The sequence below is a fragment of the Littorina saxatilis genome, linkage group LG3 (genome assembly GCF_037325665.1).
Source record: "Littorina saxatilis isolate snail1 linkage group LG3, US_GU_Lsax_2.0, whole genome shotgun sequence".
Classification (NCBI taxonomy): Eukaryota; Metazoa; Mollusca; class Gastropoda; order Littorinimorpha; family Littorinidae; genus Littorina; species Littorina saxatilis.
In genome coordinates, this window is record NC_090247.1 from 41,847,859 (window position 1) to 41,860,590 (window position 12,732).

Here is a 12,732-nt window from a genome sequence, read left to right on the forward strand (position 1 = left end):
AAAGAAAGAGTCACAGAGTAGTATGATTGTGTTTATATACATGTTTACTTGTGTGTGTGTCAAAATGTAAGGCTTCTTTTTAAGCCTACTGTCTATATGATACTTACCGAGACAGTACTATTCTTGCACATTATCTATTATAGGCCGAAAAAATTGGACAAAACGCTGAGTGGGTACAATTATCTCCCATAACCATGCGCCACCGTGGATCCCAAGCACTGTCCGAGTGCTTCCCCCTTACAGGATGTAGGTGGCGCGTCCTCTTTCTTTATGAGCTGCAGACCCTCAAAAAGCCCATAACATATCAAGAGGGGAGGCGGGAGGGAAACTCTAATAGTACTGTCTCGGTAAGTATCATATAGACAGTAGGCTTAAAAAGAAGCCTTACAGTCAATATAACACTTACCTCGACAGTACTATTCTTGCACAGAATACCAGAGTGGTGTGAGGGTGATATGTAGAGTATTAAACTCCTTAATCAAAATCACTTAAATCCAAGGATTAAGATACCCAGGCAATTTTCGAACAGTACTACCGTAAAAGAAAATATACCCAAGAAACATATCTTAGACTGACGTGACCATGCTGGCAACCACTGCTGTGTGGTGAACTCAATGTCAAAGTCCAGGCCACTCAAAGCTTGAATACCACTGAGTCTACGGCAAGTGGCTAAAGCGATGAGGAACAATTAGTCTTAAAAATCAGCAACTTGATACTGATGCCTGCCAGGGGTTCAAACTCATTGCTACGCAGGAGTTTGAGGACCAGAAAGACATCCCCCTTGAGAAATGAAACCCGAGGTTTAGACACCGCTGCATTGCTAATACCCGAAAGGACATTAGCGATGAGGGAGGACCTGATCAAGTGTTCAGATCTGCGACCAGTAGCGGCCGCAATCGTGGAAGCGATGGCAGATCTGTATCCAAGAAGAGTCTTAGAAGAAAGACTCTTCTTTTGATACACTTCCACCCGGAAGTTGGCCAAGTCCTGTGTTGAGGGATAAAGCGGCTTTATCCCCTTGGACAAGGCGAAGGTGGCCCAAGCTCTCCAGCGTAAGTCGTAGAGCTGATTAGTTGATCGCCTCTTAGCGTTCAAGGAAAACTCTACTGAACTCTTGTGCAATCCTAGTGCAAGCAGTTTGGAGCGCACAAGAGCCATGCGGTCAAGCACAGACTCTCTGGACGTGGATGAGGGAGGCATGATCGAGGCTGGAGCAGACCTCCCCCGTCCAGATCCAGAGGTAGAGGGTCTACGTGGGTGAGACCGCGAAGATCTGGAAACCACGGAGCTGTTGGCCAGTAAGGCGCGACCAAAATCAGTCTTGGTCGTTCCTGCAGATATTTTGCCAGCACCCTCGGAATCAGAGATGTCGGGGGATAGGCGTAAGCATCGAGGAGCCTCCACAAGAGAGTGAATGCGTCCAAGTGGAACGCATTCATGTCTCGAAAGGGGCTGACGTACCTCACGGCTGTTTCTTTCAGCCTGCCTGCCTACACTCAGTTTCCCGAAACTTTCCCTGCTGCCAGCGAGCGCTGATAAGCGCAGCGACAGCCCAGGCCGGAGTTCTAAAATTACCACAGGGTGAGAAAGCGATAACAGCGGTTGTGTGGCACAGGCATATCACAGCTGGGAAAACGTGTACTTTTTGTTTGCTACCTTTACTTATCGTCTCGTTTGTGTGGCTATTGCAGAACGGACACCAGCTGAGAGAGGACATTCTGACCTACACATCGATGTCAAACACGATGTGAATGGTTTTCAAGAGTCTGCACCACAGAGAGTTTGAATAAAGAGGAAAAATCAGGGCTGAGTCGTGTGTTTGATTGTGTGCGTGAGACATGCAACATTTAAACAACAATAGAGATCGAACTATAGTTCTCACAACAAGGTAACATACATGCTGACAAAGTTTAGCATGCCTTGAATAAGAACAACTGACCTGTATTTAGGCATCCTGATGGGGGGTAGTTGTAGGGGGGCTCAGAAATAGGTCACTGACACACTATTAGCTTGCCGAGGGGAGGAAGGTATAACGGTATTCCACAGGCACTCGCTTAGCCCACAGATTACAGTGCAGGGATAACAGAGTTCCACTCATGTCAGATCGACACAGTTGTCACAATAGCACGTTTGTTGATATTACACAGATTATTGAGTTCATGAAGCAAAAAGACTGAACATTAATGTCAAACACACTTTGTAATTCATGCCAAAACCACTTTTATGGTATGACAAATAACAGGACGACAGTACGTAGTAATGCAGTTTATGTTGTTTTCCTCTTCTGTACAGCTGGTATCACAGAGTGGAGTGTAGGTGACACGAGGGTCATATGCTCGGTCATTATTAACCTGAGCTTTGCCTCCTCCGTTTGCAGTCCGTATGTTCTGCTTTTTAAAATGTTTACTGTGGCGTGTGTTTCTTCTCCTCCCTGTTCGCCGTGCAAAGCAAGACCAAAGCCCCAATCCCTCATGAAGTCAATACAGTGACACTCCAAGATGTGAATTTTGGGAATAGTTTTGCTGGGGAAGTTGAGCCGAAAGAATGTCATGTAGCCGTTGATGTTTTTAGCGATGCTTTGCAAGGTGTTGACAGTCCAGTAGGGTTGCTTGTGAGATACATTTCTGTGGATTTGGGAGTACAGTTCATTTAGTGTCTGGAACCTTTCGCTGATGTCATCTGCCTGTGCATGCAAAGTGTGGTCGTCTGTAGACTGCATTCTTCCCATCCGATTGAAGCAGCTTTTACACATTGTTTTGGAGTGCTTCAGATCTTGACCTTCTTTAATTTTCTGTCCATAGCACTGGTTAATTTCTTGAATGTAGTTTCTGCACTTTATTGCTTTGCAAGGGTCGTCGTACCGTTTTCTCGCTCTACAGCCACATATTCTGCAGATACGATGTAGTCTCTCTTCGTGTAAATCTCTTGTATGTAGACGATCTTCCATTGCTATCCGTTATATCGTACGTGTCACGCTCACGCTTGTAACTTTCTCACACTATTAGCACACACGTGAAAAACATATTAACTGTCAAGTTTTTCTTCTTTTTCTTTCCTTCTTTGATTCCTTCTTTATTTCAATAAAGGTTGGTCTCCAAAACAAAAGAAGTAATAGCTAGCACAGACCAGAACAAACCGTTTGTTGATTAAAATCAACAACGAAATGAACGAATAAAACTACACTGGCATACCTTGATATTCAACACTACACAAAAATTAAAGTAAATCTTCTCACATGCTGTTTTGAACAGTCTACAATCCATGAACAACTCAGTAAATATAATCCGCGGAACTGAAGTTGAGAGTTGAAGCAAGTGTATCCTTTATTCTAACTGCATGGTGTGAACATCTCCCTGGGGGTATCTTATCTTGGCCGAGCAGTCTACAAATTCCATTTAAGCTGACTCACGCTACTCAAGCCCCCTCCCCCCCCCCCTCCACCTCAATTAGCTGTGCGAATGTCTGGCATCGGTCACAGGGTACCGTTATACCTTTCACCCCTCGGCTAGCTAGTAACGTGTCAGTGACCTATTTCTGAGCCCCGCTACAACTACCCCCCATCAGGATGCCTAAATACAGGTCAGTTGTTCTTATTCAAGGCATGCTAAACTTTGTCAGCATGTATGTTTCCTTGTTGTGAGAACTATAGTTCGATCTCTATTGTTGTTTAAATGTTGCATGTCTCACGCACACAATCAAACACACGACTCAGCCCTGATTTTTCCTCTTTATTCAAACTCTCTGTGGTGCAGACTCATGAAAACTATTCACATCGTGTTTGACATCGATGTGTAGGTCAGAATGTCCTCTCTCAGCTGATGTCCGTTTTGCAATAGCCACACAAACGAGACGATAAGTAAAGGTAACAAACAAAAAGTACACGTTTTCCCAGCTGTGATATGCCTGTGCCACACAACCGCTGTTATCAATTTCCCACGCTGTGGTAATTTTAGAACTCTGGCTTGGGCTGTCGCTGCGCTTATCAGCGCTCGCTGGCAGCAGGGACAGTTTCGGGAAACTGAGTGTGCGGCCTGAAACAGGCGTGACCTGGGAAGCCGAGCGCTGAATCGAGTTGCGAACCGATCGATCAGAGGACGGTCCCACCTTGCCCACAGACGCTGTAGAACGTTGTGAGCGATGGTCCATTCTGTGGAGAGAACCTGATCGCCCCGACTGAGAATGTCGGCCAGGGCGTTCAGTTTCCCCGGAACGAACTGGACTGACATCCGGACCTGATTGGTCTGGCACCAGAGCAGAATCTCCTCCGCCAACAGGGAGAGGGACCGAGAATTGGTGCCCCCCTGGTGGCGAAGGTAAGCTAAGCATGTGGTGTTGTTGTCCCCGTTGAAAATCAGAGGGGCCAAGGACAGGCCGAATGGGAGGGCCCGAAACTCGAACACTGTGCCCTCCCAAACGAACCGGAGCAGATGTCGGTACCCCGGGGCCACCAGGATGTGGAAGTAAGCATCCTGGAGGTCCCAGACATGGCCCAATCGTTTGGCCGGATGGCCAACCGGACCGACGAAGGGGTTTCCATCTTGAACTTGCACCTGTGAAGGTACAAGTTCAAGGTGGAGAGGTCCAACACCGGCCTGAACCGGCCGTCCTTTTTGGGGACGGTGAACAGGCGGGAGCAGAACCCCGGAGAAGGCTGAGAAAGGGGGTAGACCGCCTTCTTCTCGACCAACGAGTTCACCTCGTCCTGAAGAGCCTGCCATCTGGCAGGGTCTCGAGGAGGGGGGAACGTCCAGGTTAGAGCGGACAATGGAGGTTGTGACGACAGCGGTAGAGAAAACCCCGACCACACCACCCTCAAGAAAAACTGGTTGGAGACCAGTCTGCCCCACATGCCGCGGGCCCGAAAAAGGGAACCGACGGACGAAAGAGGGGCAACTTGAGGGGGCGTCAACGTAGGGCCGGGACTCACTGAAAATTCTGCTGGCGGGCAGGCGCAGGCTTGCGACCACCCCCCCTGGTGGTGCTGCTTCCCCTTACCTGTCTGAGCACCCTTCGTCTTGCTTGGGAACGCAACAGGCGCCTAAGAGGAGGAAGAAGGAGGCAGTGAAACTGGCTTCTTCTTCTTCTTCTGAGGCTGGGAGCTGGAGGTAACTGTAGCACTTCTCTTACTCCCCGCCGCCGTCGCCGAAGCAGCGAGGCCAACCATCAGAGAATCAGTGTTCCTCTGGCGTGTGGACTCCACCACAGAACGAACAGTGTCCGGATGAAAGAGGGAAGAAGGCTGAGGAAACGTGTTCCTCAGACTCTTCCTCATATCCGGAGGCACTATAGAAGTAGGCAGAAAATGATCACGGAACAGGGCCAATAAAGTGGACCCGTGTTCCAATGGCCAATTCTGCCGCAGACGTCACGCACGATCGCACGGCATGCAAAGCCCGATCCACTCGAACCGTGTCAAGGACCCGAGTGGAATCGGACTCTGCCCGATCGGGAGGGTCCAACAGTGTGGACAGCGTGCTCATCCATGTCAAGGCCTGTGATTGGGCCTCGACTGTGGAAGAAACGGTGGCCTCAAGATTGTGGAACGAAGCAGAGCTCAGTTCCACCTTCTTGACCGAAGGCACCTCCCCAACGAACACATCACCGTCAGCCCCACCCTAAACACTCGAAGTCTGGAAAGGGAGAGTTCGAGAGTCAAAGGGAAAAGGGAGGGACGAAACAGATTGGACACGAGGAAACAGTGGAGGTGCGCCTCCCGAAGGAAAGCATGGCACTGAACCCGCGTCCTCCCGAGGAACATAGGTCGCGTTAGCACGTGAATCTGTACTCCTCAGGCGATGTGCTGCCGCTTCCACCGTGGCACTAAGACTAGGGTGGAACGCGAATTGCCGGCGGACGGATCGTTCATAAAACGAGCCGCCGGCAGACGCGGCGTGAGCCTCCCGCGCCCGGGCCGAAGCGGACTCAAAGGACGAGAGGGCGTCTCAGGGAAGGACGTCCTGAAACTGTTCAAACGTCCTTCTAGCTGTGCGAGGACGAGCCTCCTGCCTCTCGTCCTCAGACCCCGGGTCCAGGTCCTGTGTGTCAACACTAGACGACAGACGCTTAAGAGAGGCATCCGTGACGTCAAGACGCCGCGTGATGTCTGTCATGTACTGTTGGAAAGTACGAAGCATAGCTTCGGAAGTTCCATCAGAAACCGGCAAGGGTAGAGGATCAGTGTTAACCTCAGGGCGACCCTGATCCTCCTCCCTATCGTCCTCCGACTCACTCTCCTCTTCACTTCCCGACAACTCCTCAAAAGCAGGAGTGTAGGGAGCTTGAGGGGGAAGAGCCGAAAGCGATGAAGCAGGCTGTGAAGAAACGCCCACAGAAGCAAGAGGCCGCGAAGACCCCTGCCCCAAAGACGAAACGTCTCCAGCAGCCGAAGGGGGAGAAAAACAACAACCCTGCGACTGTTGGGTCAGCCCAGCCAACGAACCCCCGCCATTTATAGACTGAACAGGAACCCATCGGGTCTGATCAGAAAAGAAATGGTCCGGTCCGGTCGGGGGTGCCGATCCGGTCCGGTAGGGTGGTCCGGTGTTCCGGTCCGGTGCCGGACCATCCGGAGGTCCCGTTCGGCACCGAACCATCGTACCCACAGAAGTGTTCGGGTGGTTAGGTCCGGACGTGGACATACCGTACCATCCGGACCCGTGGTCCGGTATGGTCCGGTTCGGTGCCAGACCATCCAGACCAACAGAGGTGGTCGGGTGGTCCGGCACCGGGCCATCCGGACCCGTAGGTCCGGACCCGTAGGTCCGGTACCATCCGGAGGTCCTGTTCGGCACCGAACCATCCGTACGCACAGAAGTGTTCGGGTGGCTCGGTCCGGGCGTGGACGTACCGTACCATCCGGACCCGTAGGTCCGGTTCGGTGCCAGACCATCCGGACCAACAGAGGTGGTCGGGTGGTCCGGACCGGTCCGGTAGGGTGGTCCGGTGTTCCGGTCCGGTGTTCCGGTCCGGTCCCGTACCATCCGGAGGTCCCGTTCGGCACCGAACCATCCGTACCCACAGAAGTGTTCGGGTGGTTCGGTCCGGACGTGGACACACCGCACCATCCGGACCCGTAAGTCCGGTGGTCCGGTGCCAGACCATCCGGACCAACAGAGGTGGTCGGGTGGTCCGGTCCGGACCGGACCACCGGTCCAGCACCGGACCATCCAGACCCGTAGGTCCGGTTCGGTCCCGTACCATCCGGAGGTCCCGTTCGGCACCGAACCACCCGTACCCACAGAAGTGTTCGGGTGGCTCGGTCCGGACGTGGACATACCGTACCATCCGGACCCGTAGGTCCGGTTCGGTGCCAGACCATCCGGACCAACAGAGGTGGTCGGGTGGTCCGGACCGATCCGATAGGGTGGTCCGATGTTCCGGTCCTGTGGTCCGGTCCCGTACCATCCGGAGGTCCCGTACAGCACCGAACCATCCGTACCCACAGAAGTGTTCGGGTGGTTCGGTCCGGACGTGGACCTACCGTACCATCCGGACCCGTAGGTCCGGTGGTCCGGTATGGTCCGGTTCGGTGACAGACCATCCGGACCAACAGAGGTGGTCGGGTGGTCCGGTTCGGACCGGACCACTGGTCCGGTACCGGACCATCCGAACCCGTAGGTTCGGTCCGGTCCCGTAGCATCCGGAGGTCCCGTTCGGTACCGAACCATCCGTACCCACAGAAGTGTTCGGGTGGCTCGGTCGGACGTGGACATACCGTACCATCCGGACCCGTAGGTCCGGCATGGTCCGGTTCGGTGCCAGACCACCCGGACCAACAGAGGTGGTCGAGTGGTCCGGCCCCGACCGGACCACTGGTCCGGTACCGTACCATCCGGACCCGTAGGTCCGGTGGTCCGGTGTGTTCCGGTTCGGTGCCAGACCACCCAGACCAACAGAGGTGGTCGGGTGGTCCGGTCCCGACCGAACCACTGGTCCCGTACCGTACCATCCTGACCCGTAGGTCCGGGGGTCCGGCAAGGGCCAGAGGTACTGTCCCGTACCGGACCCTAAGGTCCGGTACGGTCCCGTACCATGGGTCCCGTCCGGACCAAACCCGGAGGTCAAGTCCAGTCGGGACCCGTGGGTCCGGTTCGATCCCGACCCGTAAGCCTGGAACGTTCCGGACCCTTGGTCCGGACCATCCGTCACCCGAACACCAGACGCTAAGGAATGGCGTGGGGTCAAGACGGTCCGGTCGGAGGTGTCGGTCTGAGCAACAGAAACAATGTTCCCGTCGCCCTGACCATTCGACAGAAGTACCACGTTCTGTCGAACACCTCCACGTCCAGTAACTAGTCGGCCGGAGCGTCTTAACAAGAGGGACAGCCACCAGTCACACGGACGTCAGAGGGAACCGTAGTAGCAGTGGTCGTAGGCACGAAGCCTGAAACCCCTGCCCCCACAGGACCGCCCTGAACGGGGTCAATTCGCATCCCAACCCCAGCGGGGAGGGAATTCAGAGACCCCGTCATCTCCTCCGATCTCCCCCCCCAGGAGGCCGAAACTACTGTCGAAACAGCAGCAGACGACCCAGCGAGGGAGTTCAGAGGAGGACCCGTGTCCCTCCTGGCTTCCACAGCGGTGGAAACCGAGGAGGGCACAGGAGAGGCACCGGAAAAGGAAGATTTTAATGCCAACTGCACCCGGTGTTCCCAGGCGGTCACCCATCCAAGTACTAACCGGGCCCGACGTTGCTTAACTTCGGTGGTCGGACGAGAACCGGTGTTTACAACGTGGGATGGCCGTTGGCTGTCAAAACCTGAGTCTCTCCAGTAGCCCCTAGATCGGATTCACCAACCCCCAAAGAGGGTTGGGAATCGACCTGCCCCCGGATTCGAGCCAGGGAGGAGAAGGAAACCTTCCCCCCAGGCTTGAAACCGGGAGGAGCTGAAGCCTGAGACTGAGGGCCGGACAACGGCGTCGAAGGGGGGGAAGCCTGTTCCACTGAAGGAGAAGGAGAAAGAAGCTTTTTCTTTCCCCTCGACCTTCCCCGAACCTTCGACGGCGCAGCCCCGCCCGAAGTCCCAGGCTCAAGCCCAGCCTGTTTGAGCAAGCTCGCATTGAGCTTGCTCAAACAGGCTTTCTCCGCCCTCCCTCGCCGCAAACGCAAAGCGTTTGGGGAGGGAGAGTCGGAGCGCCGAAAGATCCCCTTCTCCGTGCGTAAAACATAACGCTGGGCGCCCGGAGAAGGGTTGCCCCCGGCAGACTCTGGTTCCGTAGAACCAGAGCCCAAAACAGGACGAGACATCCTACCTCGCCCTGTACGTACCCTTAAAGACCGAGAATTAACAAAATTCAAAGAAAATTTAGGTCAATACTCAAGTGAATGCGGCGAAACGAGAAGCAGACGACCGGTCACCACGAAGTAGGACGGGAGGCACGCCGAGTCCGCCACACAAAAACGGAGGCACAAGTTGAAGGAAACACAACGTAGCCTCAAGCCAGAAGTGGAATAACACACAATAATCCAACAGGTGATAGTCCACACAGAAAAGAAGCCTCTTAGTCCAAAATAATCCGGGAGCGTAGCAGAAACACAGCCGGTCTGACACGCGCGAAAAAAGAAAGAGGACGCGCCACCTACATCCTGTAAGGGGGAAGCACTCGGACAGTGCTTGGGATCCACGGTGGCGCATGGTTATGGGAGATAATTGTACCCACTCAGCGTTTTGTCCAATTTTTTCGGCCTATAATAGATAATGTGCAAGAATAGTACTGTCGAGGTAAGTGTTATATTGACTGCAAGTTTGTGCGTATGTGGATATTTCATTTATTCTTTAACCTGCAGCATTATGCTAGACTTGTATTTCATTCTTCCAGCATTACCAAATTCAAAATTACTGTTTCAGGAACTCTCTCCTTGTTACCTGCACAATTCTTTGTGTCCTCCTCACAATAGCGTTCTCGCTTCAACATCCACAGCACAGCGTCCTCTTGATAGGGTCGCAGCCGAGGCTTCAAGCTGGAGTGCTGGACATTGATATCAAGCATGATCTGCTGTGACTGTTGCACTTCTTTAATATCCTCAAACAGCTCGTGGAAGTCATGATAAGTCCTTGTCGTTTCAGCTGCAAATACAAGTGATATATATTGAAACAAAATGTAGTATTTATAATAAGTAAATGTTGACAGTCCACTTGACTTATCAGTATGTTTTTTGTACATTGATATAGAAATCCACCAACAAATTGTCCTTCCCCTCCAGGCATGACTGTTATTGTTTGCTTTAAAATGCTCCAGTCATATAAAAGTCTTCCAGGGATCACACGAAACAGCTTCCATGAAGGCTATTTACAGCACAAATGTTTTTAATTGGTGGACATCTGTGAGACAGATGAAGAAATATATAAATACATCAAGAAACTTCAAGTTCACACATTATAAACAAGAATCATTCCTCAAAGAAGATGGAGAAATAATCTCTCACTATTGTAATCTGGTGGTCCCAGATTGTAGAAAGTTTTCATAAGCTCCTGCAGTATCAGATTTGAATCTTTCACAAAGAATTTCTGACTTGGATGACGAAGCACCTCCAGTGAATCTTTTCGACCATACAGGGTGATCTCCACTTGATTTCGTGTGATGTCAACATCTCCAAACTCCAGCTGTAAATTATAAACGCATTACACTTTACAGAGTTTAAAAAAAAAAAAAAAAACCTGTGGAACTGGTTTTTGAATCTTTGGGAGAACAAAAAAATGTCTAGCGGCTGACAGAACAAACACATTTAAAGAAACGATATTCATGAACAGTTAAAACACTAGTTATTGCGCACATGCACAATTTCATGTGAGCATATTTTGTGCTTTCCGGTTGGCTTTTTCCGCTAATTTAAAAATGATGCACAAAAAAAGTGTTATATTTAAAACAAAGCAGAGTTTCCCCAAAACAACTAACACGATCTCCCACCAAATGATGCATTCTAACAAGTGACATAAATTATTAAACCAGTTGTTAAGATGACAACCTAGGGAGCATTTTTGCGTTATTTACTGACTGAAATGTGTCTTTCTTCAACAAATAAGCCTTTCTTTTGGAATCTTACATGGAACTTTTTCTGGCCACGTCTGCTGAGCCTCTCCAGGAGGCTCCATGGGTCGTCAACATCCATGCTGATCCTCCAGAACAGTCCGAGGTGATCCTCAATGAGCTCCTGTGGTTTGCCCAACCGGTGCATCCGAGGACGATTCCTCTTCCTCTCTTCTGCAATCTTCTTCTTGCTCTGTTTTTCAGTACACTCATCATACACCTCAAAGTAGACAAAATCTTTGCTTCTATCAGAGACAGTGAGGTACAGCCAGCACTCTTGAAAGTGAGACAGGCAGCGTGTGCTGACATGACCGTCAACGCGGTCAACCAGCTTCACCGTGAATCTTCCCACCTCCCAATGCCACTCACATTTGACCTGTTCTGTGCGTAGATGATTCTTGCCAAAGGCTGGCACAATGATGTCTGCATCACCCACCAGTTCATTCAGTTCTTTCTTCACTCTTTCAAGCCTGAAGAACCGCCGAGTTTCCTCTGGAACTGTGGCTGCAGCCTTCAAGGAAGCTGACTCCTCTCTATCTGGTCCCTCTGTGGGCGTTAGAAACTTTTTTAGTAAGGGAGGATGGGCTGAGGAATGCTGACCCACATCTCCGCCCAAACTTGACTCTTTGCGCTCCTCCCATTCCATCTCCTGCTCTGCTGCCATCCTTTCCCGCTCCAACGCTGGGTCGTCATCGCTGATGATAACAAGGGATCGAGGAAGAGGGCCTGCTGCTTCAGGCTGGTGATCTGTACCTGCAGCACCATCCAGCATGTTCCACTGCCTCTGCTGCCTCTGTTCATCTCCCATCTGCGTGGGAGCTGTCTTTTTTCGCCCCATCGCTGCACCTGGAGAATCAAAATGATTTGTGAAGTTAACTAAAAAATCTGAACTCTCCTAAATTAGTGGAAAGAATGGGTACTTAATTAGAAGAAGCAGGAGTGTTATACTTATAGTTGTCGTGACAGGATTTTAGCAGATTACATCAGTCCCATAGATGATAGGTTTATTGTTTGTGTGGTCACTGAACTCTCAAAATTACATCTCATCCATAACACACACAAAAAAACAGTGCCGTGTTCAATTACAAGATTTCTTGGAGCAAATACTTGCACTGGAAAAGAGATCTTCTCAAGTTAAAGTTACACGTACTGCCTTTGTGGACCTCCTGTTAAGAATACATTGTGTAAGCACAATGGCGATGAAACTCAATCAGAAACTAAACAAATTGTGCGTACATTGGAACATGGAATGTCCACACACTTCTTCGTTTTCGGTACCCGACCAACTTATAGATCTACGTCTTCATCAATTCATGGGCCAACATTGGTAACCAACTGTTTTCATTCAGTTGTTCATCTTTTGGTTTTACTTCTTCGCAATACTTTATGAGAACGTTGATGCTGCAACAGTTATTATCGTAAACATTTCTGTAAGTTAAACATTTCAGATTACCTTTGCAAACCCGAGCTCACTCACAGCACAATGCAAGACAGAAAAGAACAGACAATAAAGACTGATAGACGCCTTGAACAAATCGCACTCGGCGTCCCGTGTTTACACCGGAAGTTGCATCGACGTAATGCAAGACAAAAATATTTTCATTTACTTTTAAATTGAAGTGCGTTAATCATTTCAGAATTTAGAAATGACGACTTAAAGATATGGGGTATATGAATCATTTCTTTCTTTGGAAATTTTGCAGC

The 12,732-nt window shown here is 50.7% G+C and overlaps 2 protein-coding genes and 1 non-coding gene across 3 annotated transcripts in view; all 3 read right to left on the reverse strand.

The window, feature by feature from the left end:
• The window catches only part of LOC138962401 (E3 ubiquitin-protein ligase SHPRH-like), a 48,087-nt gene extending 35,514 nt beyond the window's left edge, over nt 1-12,573 (reverse strand). Inside the window, exons 1-4 of the mRNA XM_070334205.1 lie at nt 12,482-12,573; nt 11,045-11,874; nt 10,427-10,604; nt 9,867-10,067 (exon numbers count right to left, since the gene is read on the reverse strand). Coding sequence (XP_070190306.1) covers nt 9,867-10,067; nt 10,427-10,604; nt 11,045-11,866 — 1,201 coding nt within the window. The 5' untranslated portion in view covers nt 11,867-11,874; nt 12,482-12,573. The remainder of the gene's footprint in view (nt 1-9,866; nt 10,068-10,426; nt 10,605-11,044; nt 11,875-12,481) is intronic.
• On the reverse strand, nt 66-7,165 carry LOC138962402 (uncharacterized). Its single transcript, XM_070334206.1, has 2 exons — nt 4,048-7,165; nt 66-1,461 (listed from the first exon to the last, which is right to left on the reverse strand). Exons 1-2 carry the CDS (start codon nt 4,716-4,718, stop codon nt 1,125-1,127), a joined length of 1,008 nt encoding a protein of 335 aa, XP_070190307.1. The 5' UTR covers nt 4,719-7,165; the 3' UTR covers nt 66-1,124.
• On the reverse strand, nt 8,631-8,749 carry LOC138963346 (5S ribosomal RNA). The gene has a single exon (XR_011454810.1). It is a non-coding gene; the product is annotated as a 5S ribosomal RNA (ribosomal RNA).
• Nucleotides 12,574-12,732: the final 159 nt, after the last annotated feature.

Coding starts and splice junctions, on each gene's coding strand:
- LOC138962402 (XM_070334206.1), bottom strand. CDS start 4,718: ATGGCAGGCTCTTCAGGACGAGGTGAACTCGTTGGTCGAGAAGAAGGC. Junction 1,462..4,047: donor TTCAGCGCTCGGCTTCCCAG/GTCACGCCTGTT, acceptor AACAGCCGTGAG/GTACGTCAGCCCCTTTCGAG.